The sequence below is a fragment of the Dermacentor albipictus genome, chromosome 1, assembly GCF_038994185.2.
Source record: "Dermacentor albipictus isolate Rhodes 1998 colony chromosome 1, USDA_Dalb.pri_finalv2, whole genome shotgun sequence".
NCBI lineage: Eukaryota > Metazoa > Arthropoda > Arachnida > Ixodida > Ixodidae > Dermacentor > Dermacentor albipictus.
Window position 1 is genome coordinate 391,912,349 of NC_091821.1, and position 13,558 is coordinate 391,925,906.

Below are 13,558 nucleotides of genomic sequence, written 5' to 3' on the forward strand. Positions count from 1 at the left end.
GACAGAAAGTGCCGAACGGCGCTCCACATGCTCAGCAACGTGTTTCTATAAATATAGATTTTCCCGTCCCCAAAATGAACGCTGTGCGGACAGTTGGACAATCAACTTCGCCCTGTGGACACATGCGCCTCCGAACAGAAGTTCAACCGAATGTCAGGAACGAAAGGGGACCGCAAATACCTCGCAAACAAAACTGCACGATCCCCACCGCGGCGAGTGAGAGATGTTAGTGCTATTCCATGCCGAGGGTGCAGTAATTGGCGTACCTCACGTAACTTCCGAACACGGCGTCTATTAACGACGCCGTGTTTGCCACAGCGCTTGCGGCAAAATTAGCCGTTACAAAGGACAGCCGAGCCACGCGAGACTCGATATAGCATAGTAACACGCGACATATTCATTAGAAAAGCAGATAATCGTTGCGAATGCGCGATACACGTTTCCTAATGCCGGGTCATGAAGAGCAACGTTACGAAAGACAGGATAACCAACAGCAGCCCACCCAAACACAATAATCGCTCACTAAACAAACTGTGAAAAGAAAATAATAGAAGAAGGAAAGGAAAAAAGGAAGGAAAAAAGAAAAAAGAAACGGGAAAGAGGAGGCTCAGAAACCATCGGTTTAAACCTTGCATCTCCTTATCTGAAAGCGATACACAGCTACACAGATACAAGGATAAAAGCAATTTCTCAGTGTGTGTGCACTAGCATTTTAATAGCGCATCATCCGTGTCTCGCTTTAATAACACGCGATTGCACCAGTGGTAACGTTTTTGCAGGCACCACGGGTCATATCCGCGAAACAATCTCCTGCAAGGGCAAGCCGCGTATCTCAACCTTAATGCGCTGTGCGGTCGGCCTTTATGACCGGGAATAAACATTGATAGTCCGGAATATCGGGCCGCGACGTTAGCCTCATGGTTTATGCGCAGACCCGTGGTAAAATAAATGGGAGCCGGGGGCAAAAGAGCCGTTATAACAAAACGACGACGTGAAGTGTTTCGACGCCACGCCTTTCTTGTCGTGCACCATATGAAATGTAAGGGCTACTTTTACTTATATGCGGGTCAACAAAAAGGACATCGGCAGCGGTTAGTTTGGTGGTGACTGGGAACCCAGATAACACAGACACACATACACGTATGACTATTACGAAACCGACAAACAGCCGTTCACTTACTGTAACTAAACCCTCTGTAAACTAAGAGGCACATTATTTAAACGTGAAAAGGGCAAAAAAAAAAGCGATACAAAATAAGTCGGTCGAGTATTCCTTTCAAATTACACCGGCAAGGGGTTGACTAATGGCGGACAAAAGTAATTAAAAAAGACAAATAAATAAAATAAAGGCGCAAGCTCTCCGTTTGAATTTGGTGCCAATCGTCGTGGTTGCTTAATGGCTATGGTGTTGGTCTGCTAAGTACGCGGTCGCGGAAGCGAAACCTGGGGCGCTATAACGTAAAACTATTCCAAACTTTTCTTTTCCAATTCTGCAATCATCCCATCGCCATTGGTCAAAAACTTTTTTGGACCACCCCCACTTCACCTTTTTGTCACGCGACGTCACGAAAACCGCGATAGCTCCCCATCTGATATGACGTGTACACACTGATTATGCATACTTTGACCGAACAAAACAAAAATATTTATTTCTCATTCAACGCCTTTTTGCCATGAGCCCTCGGCTATTGGTAAAAAGTTTTCGGGCTTCACCCACTACACCTGCCTGTCACGCGACGTCACAAAACCGCAAAAACTCACTGCGTCAAAGTGACGTGTGCGCGTTGAAGATGCATTAATATGCCGAACAAAACTGAATTTTCTTCGGAATAGCAGCAGGTTGCCCCGTTCCGAAAGGAATAAAGGTGGCTGCCGCCGATCGCTCAGGCACTGGCAACTCGCATCTGCCGGAGAGCATGGGTTTATTTGTGTGCAATAAATCTTTTTGCGGGGCCGTATAACGTGTTCGAGCACTTTAAGCACCTTTACGACCTCGCTCTGCCAACTCTTCATTGCTGAGGATGCGTTTTAGCGGCATTGTTAATCTTCCGTTGCATGCCGCCGCGATTTTCGACCACCCACCTCAAGCTAAGTAAGGGAAAGCGGACCAATCGCACACGCCGGCACCACCCTCTTCATCCAGTTATCAGTTTTCAGTGCAGTGGCTCGGCCCCATCGAATCCCTCTCCAGTTCAGCGTGCTCCTCGCCTCTTGTCAGCCGATTATATAAGACAAGCCGCTCAGTGTAGGCAATTTTATTCGTTTTTAAAGCAAACAAAAGTTACCTCCTATGAACGAGGGGAGCATTTGATTGGTTTGTTCAGACAACCCTGCGGGTGATCGCCCGATGATTTCGTCGGCGCCTACGCAAATTTGACGTCAGGAGATTGGAATAAAAACATATTGGAATAGTTTTACGTTATACGGCCCCTGGCCACGGCGGCCGTATTTCGACGGGGGCGAAATGCGAAAACACCCGTGTACTTAGATTTAGGTGCACGTTAAGGAACTCCAGGTGGTTAAATTATTCCGAAGTCCCTCACAACGGCGTGCCTCATAATCAGATCATGGTTCTGTAACGTAAAATTACATCATCTAACTTGTTTTTAATTCGGTGCTCACGTCATTATGGTCCTAACACGTCATTATGACGTCATATAAATCAAACTATTTCCGCCTATGTACAGCATTATTGTGCAGATGTTCTGAACATTTGCAAGGTGGAGTCCTTTTTAAAAATTGGCGCGTTTGAAGGAAATGAGGTGTTGAATCCTTTGGAACTAAATATAATCCTTTTGGCGAAACTGAAAAAGCCTAATGATACGCTACTAAGTATCGATAGGTTCACTGTGAGAAGGTAGAGAAATATCAAGGCACTGTCACGGCCCGTCTTTCGCTATTGCGTTTTTATTTCTTTTTCCTTTTTTTGGGCTGCATAGCGTCTGATTACGGTAAGCCATACAGTTTTTTCTTTAATTGCAAGGCACACTAGAGACATTTTGTGTCTATATTGTCGACTCTGCTGTAGTCCCTACTGACACCTTTCTACAACAGGATACCGTACTGCGTACACTGACATTTCATTAACGCTAAAGAAAAGCACTATGTTCGGACGGATAAAGTACATTCTTTCAAAAGACTATTTCGTTGATTTCGCTGTAGTAGGCCGATTATTAGACGAGAAAATGAAGGTCACAGTTTCATTTCTTTCTTTTAATTTTGCATCGAAGCTCCAGCTACGATACGTACGTATGACGACACAGATTACGAACTGCTTTTCCGTAATTGGCACGTTGTGGCTCAGTAAAAATTCTCGAAAATTTATGTAGCTCCGGTTTATTGACAAAAAAAAAGATTTACCAGGCCCATGCACATTCTGTCAAAATCCGTGACGACACGGCGAGATAATGCGGGAATTTGTATTCGTGCGCAGTTTCTCGCTTATGAAGCTTCTTAAGATACTACAGGAGCGACGTTGTGGTACTCCAGAATGACAACTTACTAAAAAACTGATCAAATTGTCTTTCTCTTTAGTGTTCCCTTAAGAGCACGGCGCTGCAATGAAGGCACCGCGCGTCTGATTCTTCACAAAAACACCGAGCCTCATAAAATTTCCGTCTATACTGATAACTTCAGTGGCCACACGTCCGAAAAGGAGTTTCTCTGCAATTGTTTACGCGCTGGCAGATTCTCCAATTTTCCGGGTGGGATAGACCAGAAATAACCAGCCATCCACTGTAATCAAACATCAGGAGTAAAATTCTAACGTCGCGCCAGGAACTTGACAGAAATTAACACATATTAAACATATATTATATCACTCGATATTAGCATTCTTCTTTTTAACGCAACGTAATACATTTCTCCGCGACCAAAAAACACTCAAGATTGTACGACGGGCACGAGTGAAAGGTCATGTCAAAATGTGTTTACATGTGTTAGTTAAACACGCAGTTATCACTCTTTCCCTATTCGTTGCAAGCCTGTCTCTCTAATCACGCTGGCTCCCTACTGGGGGCTAAAGTTTCGAGGCACTCTTGCCGACAATACTTCTCAGTAGCCCCTTCATTATACCCGGCTTAAAGGATAACGCCATAGAGCGAAAAAAAAAAAAGGAAACGGACGTCTTCAGGAGAGTAGGTCTACAATTATTCTTGCGGGTAAACATTAAAGAGGAAAGCCAAACGCGTAGCAGTATTTAGATCTGCCACCGCTGAGGGTCATATGAGTAATCTGTTTAACGAGAACAACGCCGCGATGTTGGGCTCCTGCACCCTTTTGATGTATGTCTCTGCGGGTTCTTAATCCGTACCAAAGTCAAAAGTTATTCGTAAAGAGATGCTCTATCGTTCAATCACGTCTCAATCATCTACAATGCGCCCTCGATGCAAAGTGTGATTTAGGATCAAGCACGTTTGTACTTTCCGGCGCAGGCAAAGCACCTCAGAAAAGGTAAACGATTTCAAAGCCTTCTCTCTGGTTACCTTCTTGAAGTTTCGTCGCACCTCGTGGGGAAACGCGCATCGCCCACTGAATCAGAACACGACCGGCGCGAACGTTCGGCCTCGTGAGGAAATACGACGTGGGATGCAACGCGAGCGAGATAACACGAGTTCCCACCACGCGCGCTCTAACGAGCTCGCCAAAAATCGAGAGGCACGCGCAGCTCGTTAAAAAAACCCGGGTCTGTGCCCGCAAGGGCTGACCGACGCGCAGCTTCCCGCGTCGCGAAGCGGGAGCACACGGTACACGAACGAGAAGTCTCTGCTCACCTTCAGCAACAGCCTGAGGCGAATGCGGGCGAAGAAACGCATGCCTCTTCCGCGTGCCTTTCCCTCCCTTTGTGACGACGGTGAGGATTCGGGTTTAGGGTGCAGGAAGGCGGCGATCAGCTGGGAAAGCCTGGACACACGGGGAACCGGGCCAGAGAGAGAGAGAGAGCGCGTGTCCGGAGAGACTCTGCGGGCTCGAGCGACGGGGACCACGAGAGCCTGCACGCGGTGCCGACGCCGGGACCAGGCGGACCGAGAAGCGAGTTCCCCCAACGGCAGCCGCTGCTGTGGGACCGCGGGCGGGGGGAAAAAACGAGGAGCGCGCTCCTTCCAGCGCCACGGCCGAGATCGCAACAAACCGGGCGCCGGGGGCGCAACCCCCCTCCGCTTCTTTCCTTCTCAGTCGCAGCTTCCCGGCGGGCTCTCCTCCCCCCTCCTCTGCCGAACCTTGCTTCCCTCTTCTCGCGGTATGCGTTGCGGAGCGCGAACCTCGGAGATGCGATAGGTCACGTGGGCAGCGAGTGTGTGTGTGTGTGTGTGTGTGTGTGTGTGTGTGTGTGTGTTTGTGTGTGTGTGCCTCCTTCCCTCCCTCGCGCAGCTCTCGTCCCGAACGTATCGCTCGCCACGCACAGGGTGCACTTTGCTTTCGTCTTCTTTCTTCTGCGCGTGGCCTCCCGTGCTTCCTTTCCTCTCTGCAGAGCCAAAACGAATGGAGGCCGGTTTTTTTCGAGTTATTGAGTTATGGATCGTGGGTGCAGCGGGAATAGCTTAATCGCCAGAACGTTGAACCGCCGGTCTTGTACAACAACAAGAAAATCTCCCGGCTCCACTGATTATTTCGTACCTTCAAATCATTGACTGCGGAGAGCAGTTACCAGTCCCCCGACTGCTACGGTACCCTAGGAAACCTTTGAGTGAACTCCAGTGCAACGTAGACAACTCCTGAGAGCTCGTGCACAAGGCTCGACGCTCCTCCGGCATCTGACGAAGTTTGCAGCTTGCAAGGATCAGCAGATGCGATCGGGCGATACGTTTTTTGCGGGTTCGCTACACGCACTCGCGACTCGACGAAAAAAAAAAAAAATCACACACACATACACACAAAAGGAAACCAACAACAACCGCAAACATTTCTTAAAAGAAAAGTGCTACTCGAAACATTTATTTTTTAAAATTTGTACTAGAGATTTGAAAATGTTGTCATTCATATAGAGCATTATGTAGACTTCGAATATGCCATTAGTTTTTGTGTAGCCGCTCTTCCTTAGTTACGACGTACACAACTTCAAAGTATAGTTATCTTTACAGGCGTATCCTTGCGTATAAAATTTTTACGAAAAGCATAGTGCTATAGCTTATTTAGCTGGTTGTAAACCGCAAAGTACCGATATCTATCAAAAAAAAATGTACAATTACTGGAACTATACAAAAACAATAAGGACACTTTAACTCATTTCTTTTTTCACAATCCCATGATATATATAACCTATATATAGCCCCTGCCATGCTGCACGTGCTTCACCCAGAGCTCTATCCGAGTGGGCTGTGCGGTGTTTGTGCAGTGGGTCCGGCGGACCAATGGCACATCATGTGGGACTGTGCCAGGTTCACGACGGCAGCTACCTCCAGGACTTACCCGCCCGAACTTCAATGTGCACTGCAGTCTGCAGACAAGGACTCACAACTTTGGGCCGTCCAATAGGCCCGGGGTCTCGCAAAGCACAAGCCTCATGACCCACTACAAACGGGCCCAACTGGGCTAGTGTAGAGTAGAGTATAACCTCGGGTCGACGCTTGGCCAGCGTCGCGACTCGTTAAACCGTCGTTTGCCGGCACATTAATAAAGTTATCCCTAAATTATCCTATATAACCAATATATTGCAATTTCGAGTAGACATCAGCATTATACATACGTTGCATGGTATGTGGGCCAAATTTCGTTAGCATATATGACACTTACAGGTGCACAAAGTTATTTAAAAGGATAGAAAGTGGGGCGAGTTGGTACGGTAACATGGTCTTGAATTGTAGCGCGAAGTGACGCAAACAGAGACTAGAAGTTGAGAGTTAGCGCTCGTCCTGTATGCTTCTAGTTTTTGTTTGTGTCAATTCCCGCTACAATTCAAGATCACAAAGTTATTATCGTGGGATTGCGAAATAAATTAGTTGAAGTGTATTAATCCTTTTTTGCATAGTACCACAAATTATGCATGCTGGTCAAATAGACATCGGCGCTTTGCAGTCTACAAAGAGCTAAATAATCTACAGGACGATGCTTTCTTGTGAAAATTCAATACGTAAGGAAGTGCGCGCAAAGATCATTATATGTTGGCGTTGTGCATAACATAACTCAAGAAATGTAGGAGCTTGACAAAAAACTAATGACTCATTCGAAATCTGCTTTAAGAACTGTCCAATTCCAGCAATTTTCAAACCTCTAGTACAAATAATATACATTTTTTTTCCAGTACAATCTTCCGTTAAACGGCCCCTAGCTAAACAACAGAGAGTTCTAGCAAACCTATTGTTGTAGCTTAGCGTTACCGAGAATGTAGCTGGGTACACCTGTATGTTGTACATCTGAAGCTAGCGTTTCGCTATTATTGCCGCGTTCAGGGGAAAAAAAAATAAAAGCAGCCGGCCTTTTCTCAGCTTATAACGAAAACGAGAAGTTAAAAAAAAGAGAGAACAAGCAGATCATTTAGCTGCAGACTCAAAAAGGCCCAAGAATGGCGACTCGTAGCGAACGAAGAAATTACAAGTAAGGAGCCCAAAACGAACGCGCCCAGTCACATGCGCATGGGGCGCCTCGATACCACGTTTCTGTGGCAGGAGACAGCGCTGACACCGAGGCACCCTGACTACGCTAGAAGGAGAATTTTGTACGAACGCGCGTTAACGGCTGATACGACAAAAAGAACAGAGATCGCGGCTGCGAAACTCTACTTCAGCTGAAAGGTACTTTGCGAGAGAGCAGCCAATGTACCGGCTCGTGCCTGTGGACAACGGGCAGCGTTAGACATAGAGATGGGGGGGTTAGGAGATACCACTACGCCCAGCCAGCTCAGCGAGCACAGCTAGGCGCGGCACATCAACGCTCCCGTGCTATTGCATTATTACCTCATTAGCGACGCGAGCCGCCCGCACGGGCCGCGGCCACTTGAGCAACCGATTGCCCCCCTGGCGCTACTTCACTGGTCCCGCAGTTGCCACCGATCTCGAGAGCCGCGTAAGCCATCACGAACGCGATGCGGGCTCTGTATACGAGCAGCTAGCATGCCGATTACGGGGCACCGAAAAAAAGAAGGGCCGGTCGTGTGGCGAAACTCGGCCCGTTACGAAACTCGCGCAAGCCTGCTTTTCCTTCCCGGGGCCGAAGATCGAAGCTCGCTCGTGCTCCGCTCGGCACGGAACACCGCCGCCGCGCACGGCGTTGAGCTGGCACGCGCTTGAGAAACTGCGGGAAAGGCGCTTGAAGTAAATTGCGAAGGCGACAGGCAGAACGGGCCGCCGAACCAGCAACCGGAGCGATTTAAATGTCACGCCAAACGAGAGCAATCGAACGAAAGAGTGGAGGCGTTTCAGATGATGAAGTTTCCGGCGGGCGACTTCAAGGACCAAAAGAAAGCACGCACAAACCTAGAGTAGGGGAACACGTCTTAAGAAGGATACTTTGTTCTCGTGTAAAATCTGATAATTGTCGATATTTGCGCACCGAGCGAGTTCTATGAAAATCTGGCTAAGCCAAGTTTCTCCACAACGTTTCGCCCGTTCGTGAAAGCTAGAAAATCAATGGGGGTGGTGTTACAAAACCAATGAACAGTGCCCGTGTTGTCTGAACAAGTGGTCAAAATATATCAAATTATTGTTATTTATTATTATTATTATTATTATTAATTCATGAATATTACATATGCTTCCTTCTCACTCAACACACACACACACAAAACAGTGATAATATATGTACGCATAATACATTTAGCGCATGCCAGCCTTGAGTGAACGAAACCTTGTTGCCCTTTTAGTAGCTGCGTTTACATGAATATGAAAATCGCACATCGCATTGCACCTTCCGCGCGACGCACACGTAAACTGCGGTTATCCGCAAGAAAGCGGAAGCAGCGCCGAAGTTACTCTGCATTGCGAACGGTGGCTGTGACATTGATATGGCTTTTTCTCAAATAAGGTAGATTCAAAGAATGGTGGTACATCGGGCTGGTTAGTAATACATTAACTTTGTAGCAAGAGTCAATGGTGCGAAACAGTTCAATAGGACGACAAGACGAGGAGCAAAGGTCGGACAGGTCTAGGACGGCCCCACAAATGCTGAAACTGCACATTATAATGTACGTCAACAAGGGCATGCGAGATAAGGAAAAATATCCCACCTCCTGCTGATTATTCCCGTATGTATTATTTTCTTGTCATCTACCCGAATGTAGCACGGCACTATAAAGTGAACGCATACGGGTTCCTCTGGAAAAAAAAAAAAGCTCGGCAGAGACACTTAACACTGCTTATGTGGGGGAATGCGAAACCACTGTACTGATGGAAGACCTCGGAACGCCATGAACGCATTCGTGTTATACACACTCATGACGTGGTGCCACCTCCTCCCCATTGGCTGCACCGTCACGTGCTGTCAAGAATGGCGAGCTGCGAAACAAGATTGCCACACAGTTACGACAGGGCGACACGACGCGCACCTCTCCCTCTCCGTCGCTGCAGCTGGGAGGCGTTCAAAGAAGCGGCATTTGCGCTGGAATCCGCCGCCTTCTATCCGCCCCATCGACATTGTGACGGAACTAGTTCGGCGTGTGTGAACAATGATTCCGGAGTTCCCCAACGCGGAGCTGATTTGACACGCATGGACAAGCTGCCGTGGGGACGACGTATTTTGGTGCGTCTCACGCTTTGGCGTGGCACGGAACAACGAGCGACCCTCGATCGGCGTCGATAGTTCCCGGAACGGCACCCCGCCAACGCCGTCGTCGGGCATCAGAGCGCGGTTGCCTTTGTGTACGTAAACTTATCTGCAGAGCAGCGGCGAGTTGGTGATGAGTAAACGAACAGTCGCCGCGTCGTATGACCGGCGGATCGAGTGTATAAAAACTGTGGTTGTGCGAATGCTGAGGACACTTCTCTTGAGCAGTCATGTTAGACTGAGTCACTTCTCTCATGCAGTCATGTTGCACTGATACTCTTTTTCTCAACCAGTCATGTTAGACTGATTTAATTTCTGTAAATAAACCCTTTTTCCTCGTTCTCGATGAGAAGCAGTTCTTCACTTCATCAACGATCTCAGCGTAAATAAGTTGGACGACGGCATGGGCCAGCTACCTTCGAATTCATGCCGCACTCCAATCTTTGCAAAGGACCACGAGCGATGGGATTGAGCCCCCAATCCTGACAACTGGCTGACAGCGGTGAGATGGACTTTGCGACATGGTGCTGTATCTGCGGTGAGTGCTTGGTTTTTGCTTTGACTCTCTAGGCTTCATTTTGTGGTTGTTCTGTTTAGAACAGTAGGGAAGCTAGATTGTTGTGTGTTAGCTAGGTTGTGTTTTCCTAGCTAGATTTAGATAGCAGAATCAAGGCAGTAAAGCAGCAGTCATGGAGTTAAGGACACTGCTGAGAGACGAGTTGTTGATTGTTGGTGAGGAACTGGGCCTAGATGTACGCAAGGAAATGCTCAAATCGGAATTATTGGAGCTAATTTCCGAAAAGGCCAGTGAGGAAGAAATTGAAATGGGGTTTGAACTTCTGAAAAAGAGAGAAGAACGAGAGAGAAAAGAACAAGAGAGAGAGGAACGCGATAAAGATCGCGAGTTAAGAAAAATGCAACTGGAACTTGAAAGCAAACGTTTGGAGATGTCTCAAGGAAGTGAAGGCGCTCTGGGACGATCAAGTGAGGCAGAATCGTACCGCATGGACAGGCTATTAAAGCCATTTGAGGTCGGGACCGACATAGGCTTTTTCCTAAGCAATTTTGAAAGGACTTGCGAAAAGATGAACTTCGGCCCGAGTACATGGCCACAGCGGTTGCTGTCTATGTTGCCGTGTGAGGCGGCGGAAGTAATCGCCAGATTGAGTGCGCAGGATGCATATGATTATGCAAAAGTTAAGGCTAGTCTCCTGAAGAAATACCGCCTTTCAGCCGAAGCTTTTCGGCAAAGGTTTAGGAGCACAGGCAAGAAAGATAGCGAGGGCTATCTGGAGTTTGCATATAGCTTAAAGGCCAACCTAGTCGAGTGGCTTAAAAGCGCGGAAGCGTACGACAGCAGAGACATGATCATTGAATGCATGTGTCTAGAGCAGTTTTACAAAACCATCCCCCAAGCTGTGAAACTGTGGGTGCAAGACAGAGGTAATGTAAACACTGTGGAAAGGGCGGCTGAATTAGCCGAAGAGTACGCAACCCGTAGAAAATTGAACGCCGAGGAGGGAAACTGGGACGGTCGAAATGGACCGCGGAAACCATTTCCGTTCAAAAAGGGTGCGCAAACTAGACGATCAGAGCCTGTAGAAATGGCGGAAAAGCCCGCAGGAAAGAGCGAGGAGAAACTTAACGGAGAAACCGCACAAAAAGAACAGAAAAGAAAATTCGTATCTGTTAGATCAATTCGCTGTTACAAATGCCACAAACTGGGACGTATAGCTGTAAACTGCGAGAAGTCTAGCGTAGTTTTTTCCTACGTGGAGGAAAAGGATGAGAATATGGAACTTTTAAGTCCATATCTCCACGACCTGCAAGTTAATGGAAAACCATGCCGAGTGCTAAGAGACAGTGCCGCCACGCTCGACATTGTCCATCCGTCTTACGTGATGGTAGATGACTTCACCGGAGAAGTAGCGTGGATAAAACAGGTTGTAGAAGAACACAGCGTGTGTCTGCCCATGGCCAAAGTCAAAATCAGTGGACCATTCGGGGAGCTAGAGACTGAGGCTGCAGTTTCCAAATTTTTGTCACTGCAGTATCCCTACATCTTTTCGAATCGTTCGAATCAGTTACTGCGTGACAGAGGGCTCAAACTGGGAGAGGGCATAGTACAGGCATTGACCCGAGGCCAAGCTCGTAAGATCGCGGCGCTTTCGGCTGAAAATGCTCAAGCTACTCCAGCGGAAGCAGAAAAGGGGATAACTTCAATACCCGAATCCGAGCTAGGCCCGAGGGACAAAAGAACAGTTGAGGAGAGCCTGCCAGCTGACCAGCTCAATGAGAGCGTAGCACTAGAGTGTCAGAGTTCTAGCCTGCAGGAAGAGCAAGCAGACGCGCTCACAAGCGAGACAGGGTCGTTATTATCACCAGCCTCAAAGAACTTTGATCAACTCTTACGCGTGGATAGAGAGTCACTGGCAGCTGAGCAAAAGAATGATGAGAGCTTAGCTAAATTACGTGACACAGCTAAAGAAGGCATTGCTAGGCGCAACGTAACGATACATGAGAGAGGAGGATTGTTGTATCGGCATTACAGAGATCGAAAGGGTAGGATTTTAGATCAGTTAGTCATACCTACTAAGTATAGGGAGGACCTTTTGAGTCTTTGTCATGGAAATGGGTGGTCCGGCCACCTAGGCATAAACAAATCAAAGGAAAGATTGTTTATGGAATACTACTGGCCTGGCTGTTTCAAAGATGTAGAAAACTTTGTAAGATCATGCGACGCCTGCCAGCGTTCTGGTAAACCAGGAGAGACATGGAAAGCTCCACTAAAGGTAGTCCCCTTAATAACAGAGCCTTTCAGACGGCTTGTAATAGACACGGTAGGGCCTCTTCCAAAAACAAAATCAGGCTACAGGTACTTGTTTACCATGCTGTGTCCGGCTACGAAGTTTCCAGAAGCAATCCCTTTGAAAGAGCTCAGCTCCACCGAAGTAGTAGACGCGCTTTTGACAGTGTTTGCACGAGTTGGGTTTCCAGCCGAAATTCAGGCAGATCAAGGGTCAGTATTCACGAGCGCACTGACTTCCACATTCTTGCAAAAGTGCGGGGTAAAGTTAATACACAGTTCTGTCTATCACCCTCAGTCAAAGAGTGTAGAGAGGTGGCATTCGGTGCTTAAGCGAGTTTTGCGTGCGCTCTGTTACGAGCACAAGGAGGACTGGGAGAACTGTCTGCCGGCAACTTTGTTTGCTTTGCGAACGGTTCCACATGAGGCGACAGGGTTCTCACCAGCAGAACTAGTGTATGGGAGGAGACTCCGTTCTCCACTGAGAATGTTAAGAGAGATGTGGAAGGAAAGAGGGGAGAGTCCAACAGTGGTTGAATACGTGCTAAATTTACTGGAACGGCTAAGCGCAACCCGAGAACTAGTCGGAAAGAACATGGCAATAGCTCAAAAGAACGCCAAAGTCTATTACGACAAGAATGCGAGGCTTCGTACGTTTAAAGTCGACTTAACGATGAAAGCGGAAAAGTGTAGGTTTGGTTGTTCGCAGGTTACTTATCTGGGCCATGTTGTCGGTCAGGACATGAGACGGCCGGCTGAGCTGAAAATAGCTACGATTGGAGAATTTTCTCAGCCGCGCCCGAAAACAGACCTTCGTTCATTTTTGGGACTTGTGGTGTACTATCAACGGTACATTCCGAATTACTCGCATTTGGCAAGTCCATTAACAGACGCCCTCCGAAAGGGAGCACCGAGTAACGTACACTGGGATAAGGACAAGGAGAACGCTTTCCAAAGTTTGAAAACGCTATTGGTTTCTCGCCCTGTGCTTCGCGCGCCAGACTACACAAAGGAATTCATAGTTCAATGCGACGCAAGCGACAGAGGTATGGGCGT

General features: G+C 47.7%; 1 protein-coding gene across 12 annotated transcripts in view; it reads right to left on the reverse strand.

Moving 5' to 3' along the window:
* Window positions 1-13,558, reverse strand: part of dlg1 (discs large 1) — a 764,145-nt gene that overhangs the window by 236,369 nt on the left and 514,218 nt on the right. Inside the window, exon 1 of one of the 12 annotated variants that reach the window (XM_065447311.1) lies at window positions 4,773-4,829. The exons of the other annotated variants lie outside the window; for them this stretch is intronic. Coding sequence (XP_065303383.1) covers window positions 4,773-4,814 — 42 coding nt within the window. The 5' untranslated portion in view covers window positions 4,815-4,829. Of the gene's footprint in view, window positions 1-4,772; window positions 4,830-13,558 lie in introns of those variants that run through there. 12 annotated transcript variants of the gene reach the window in all.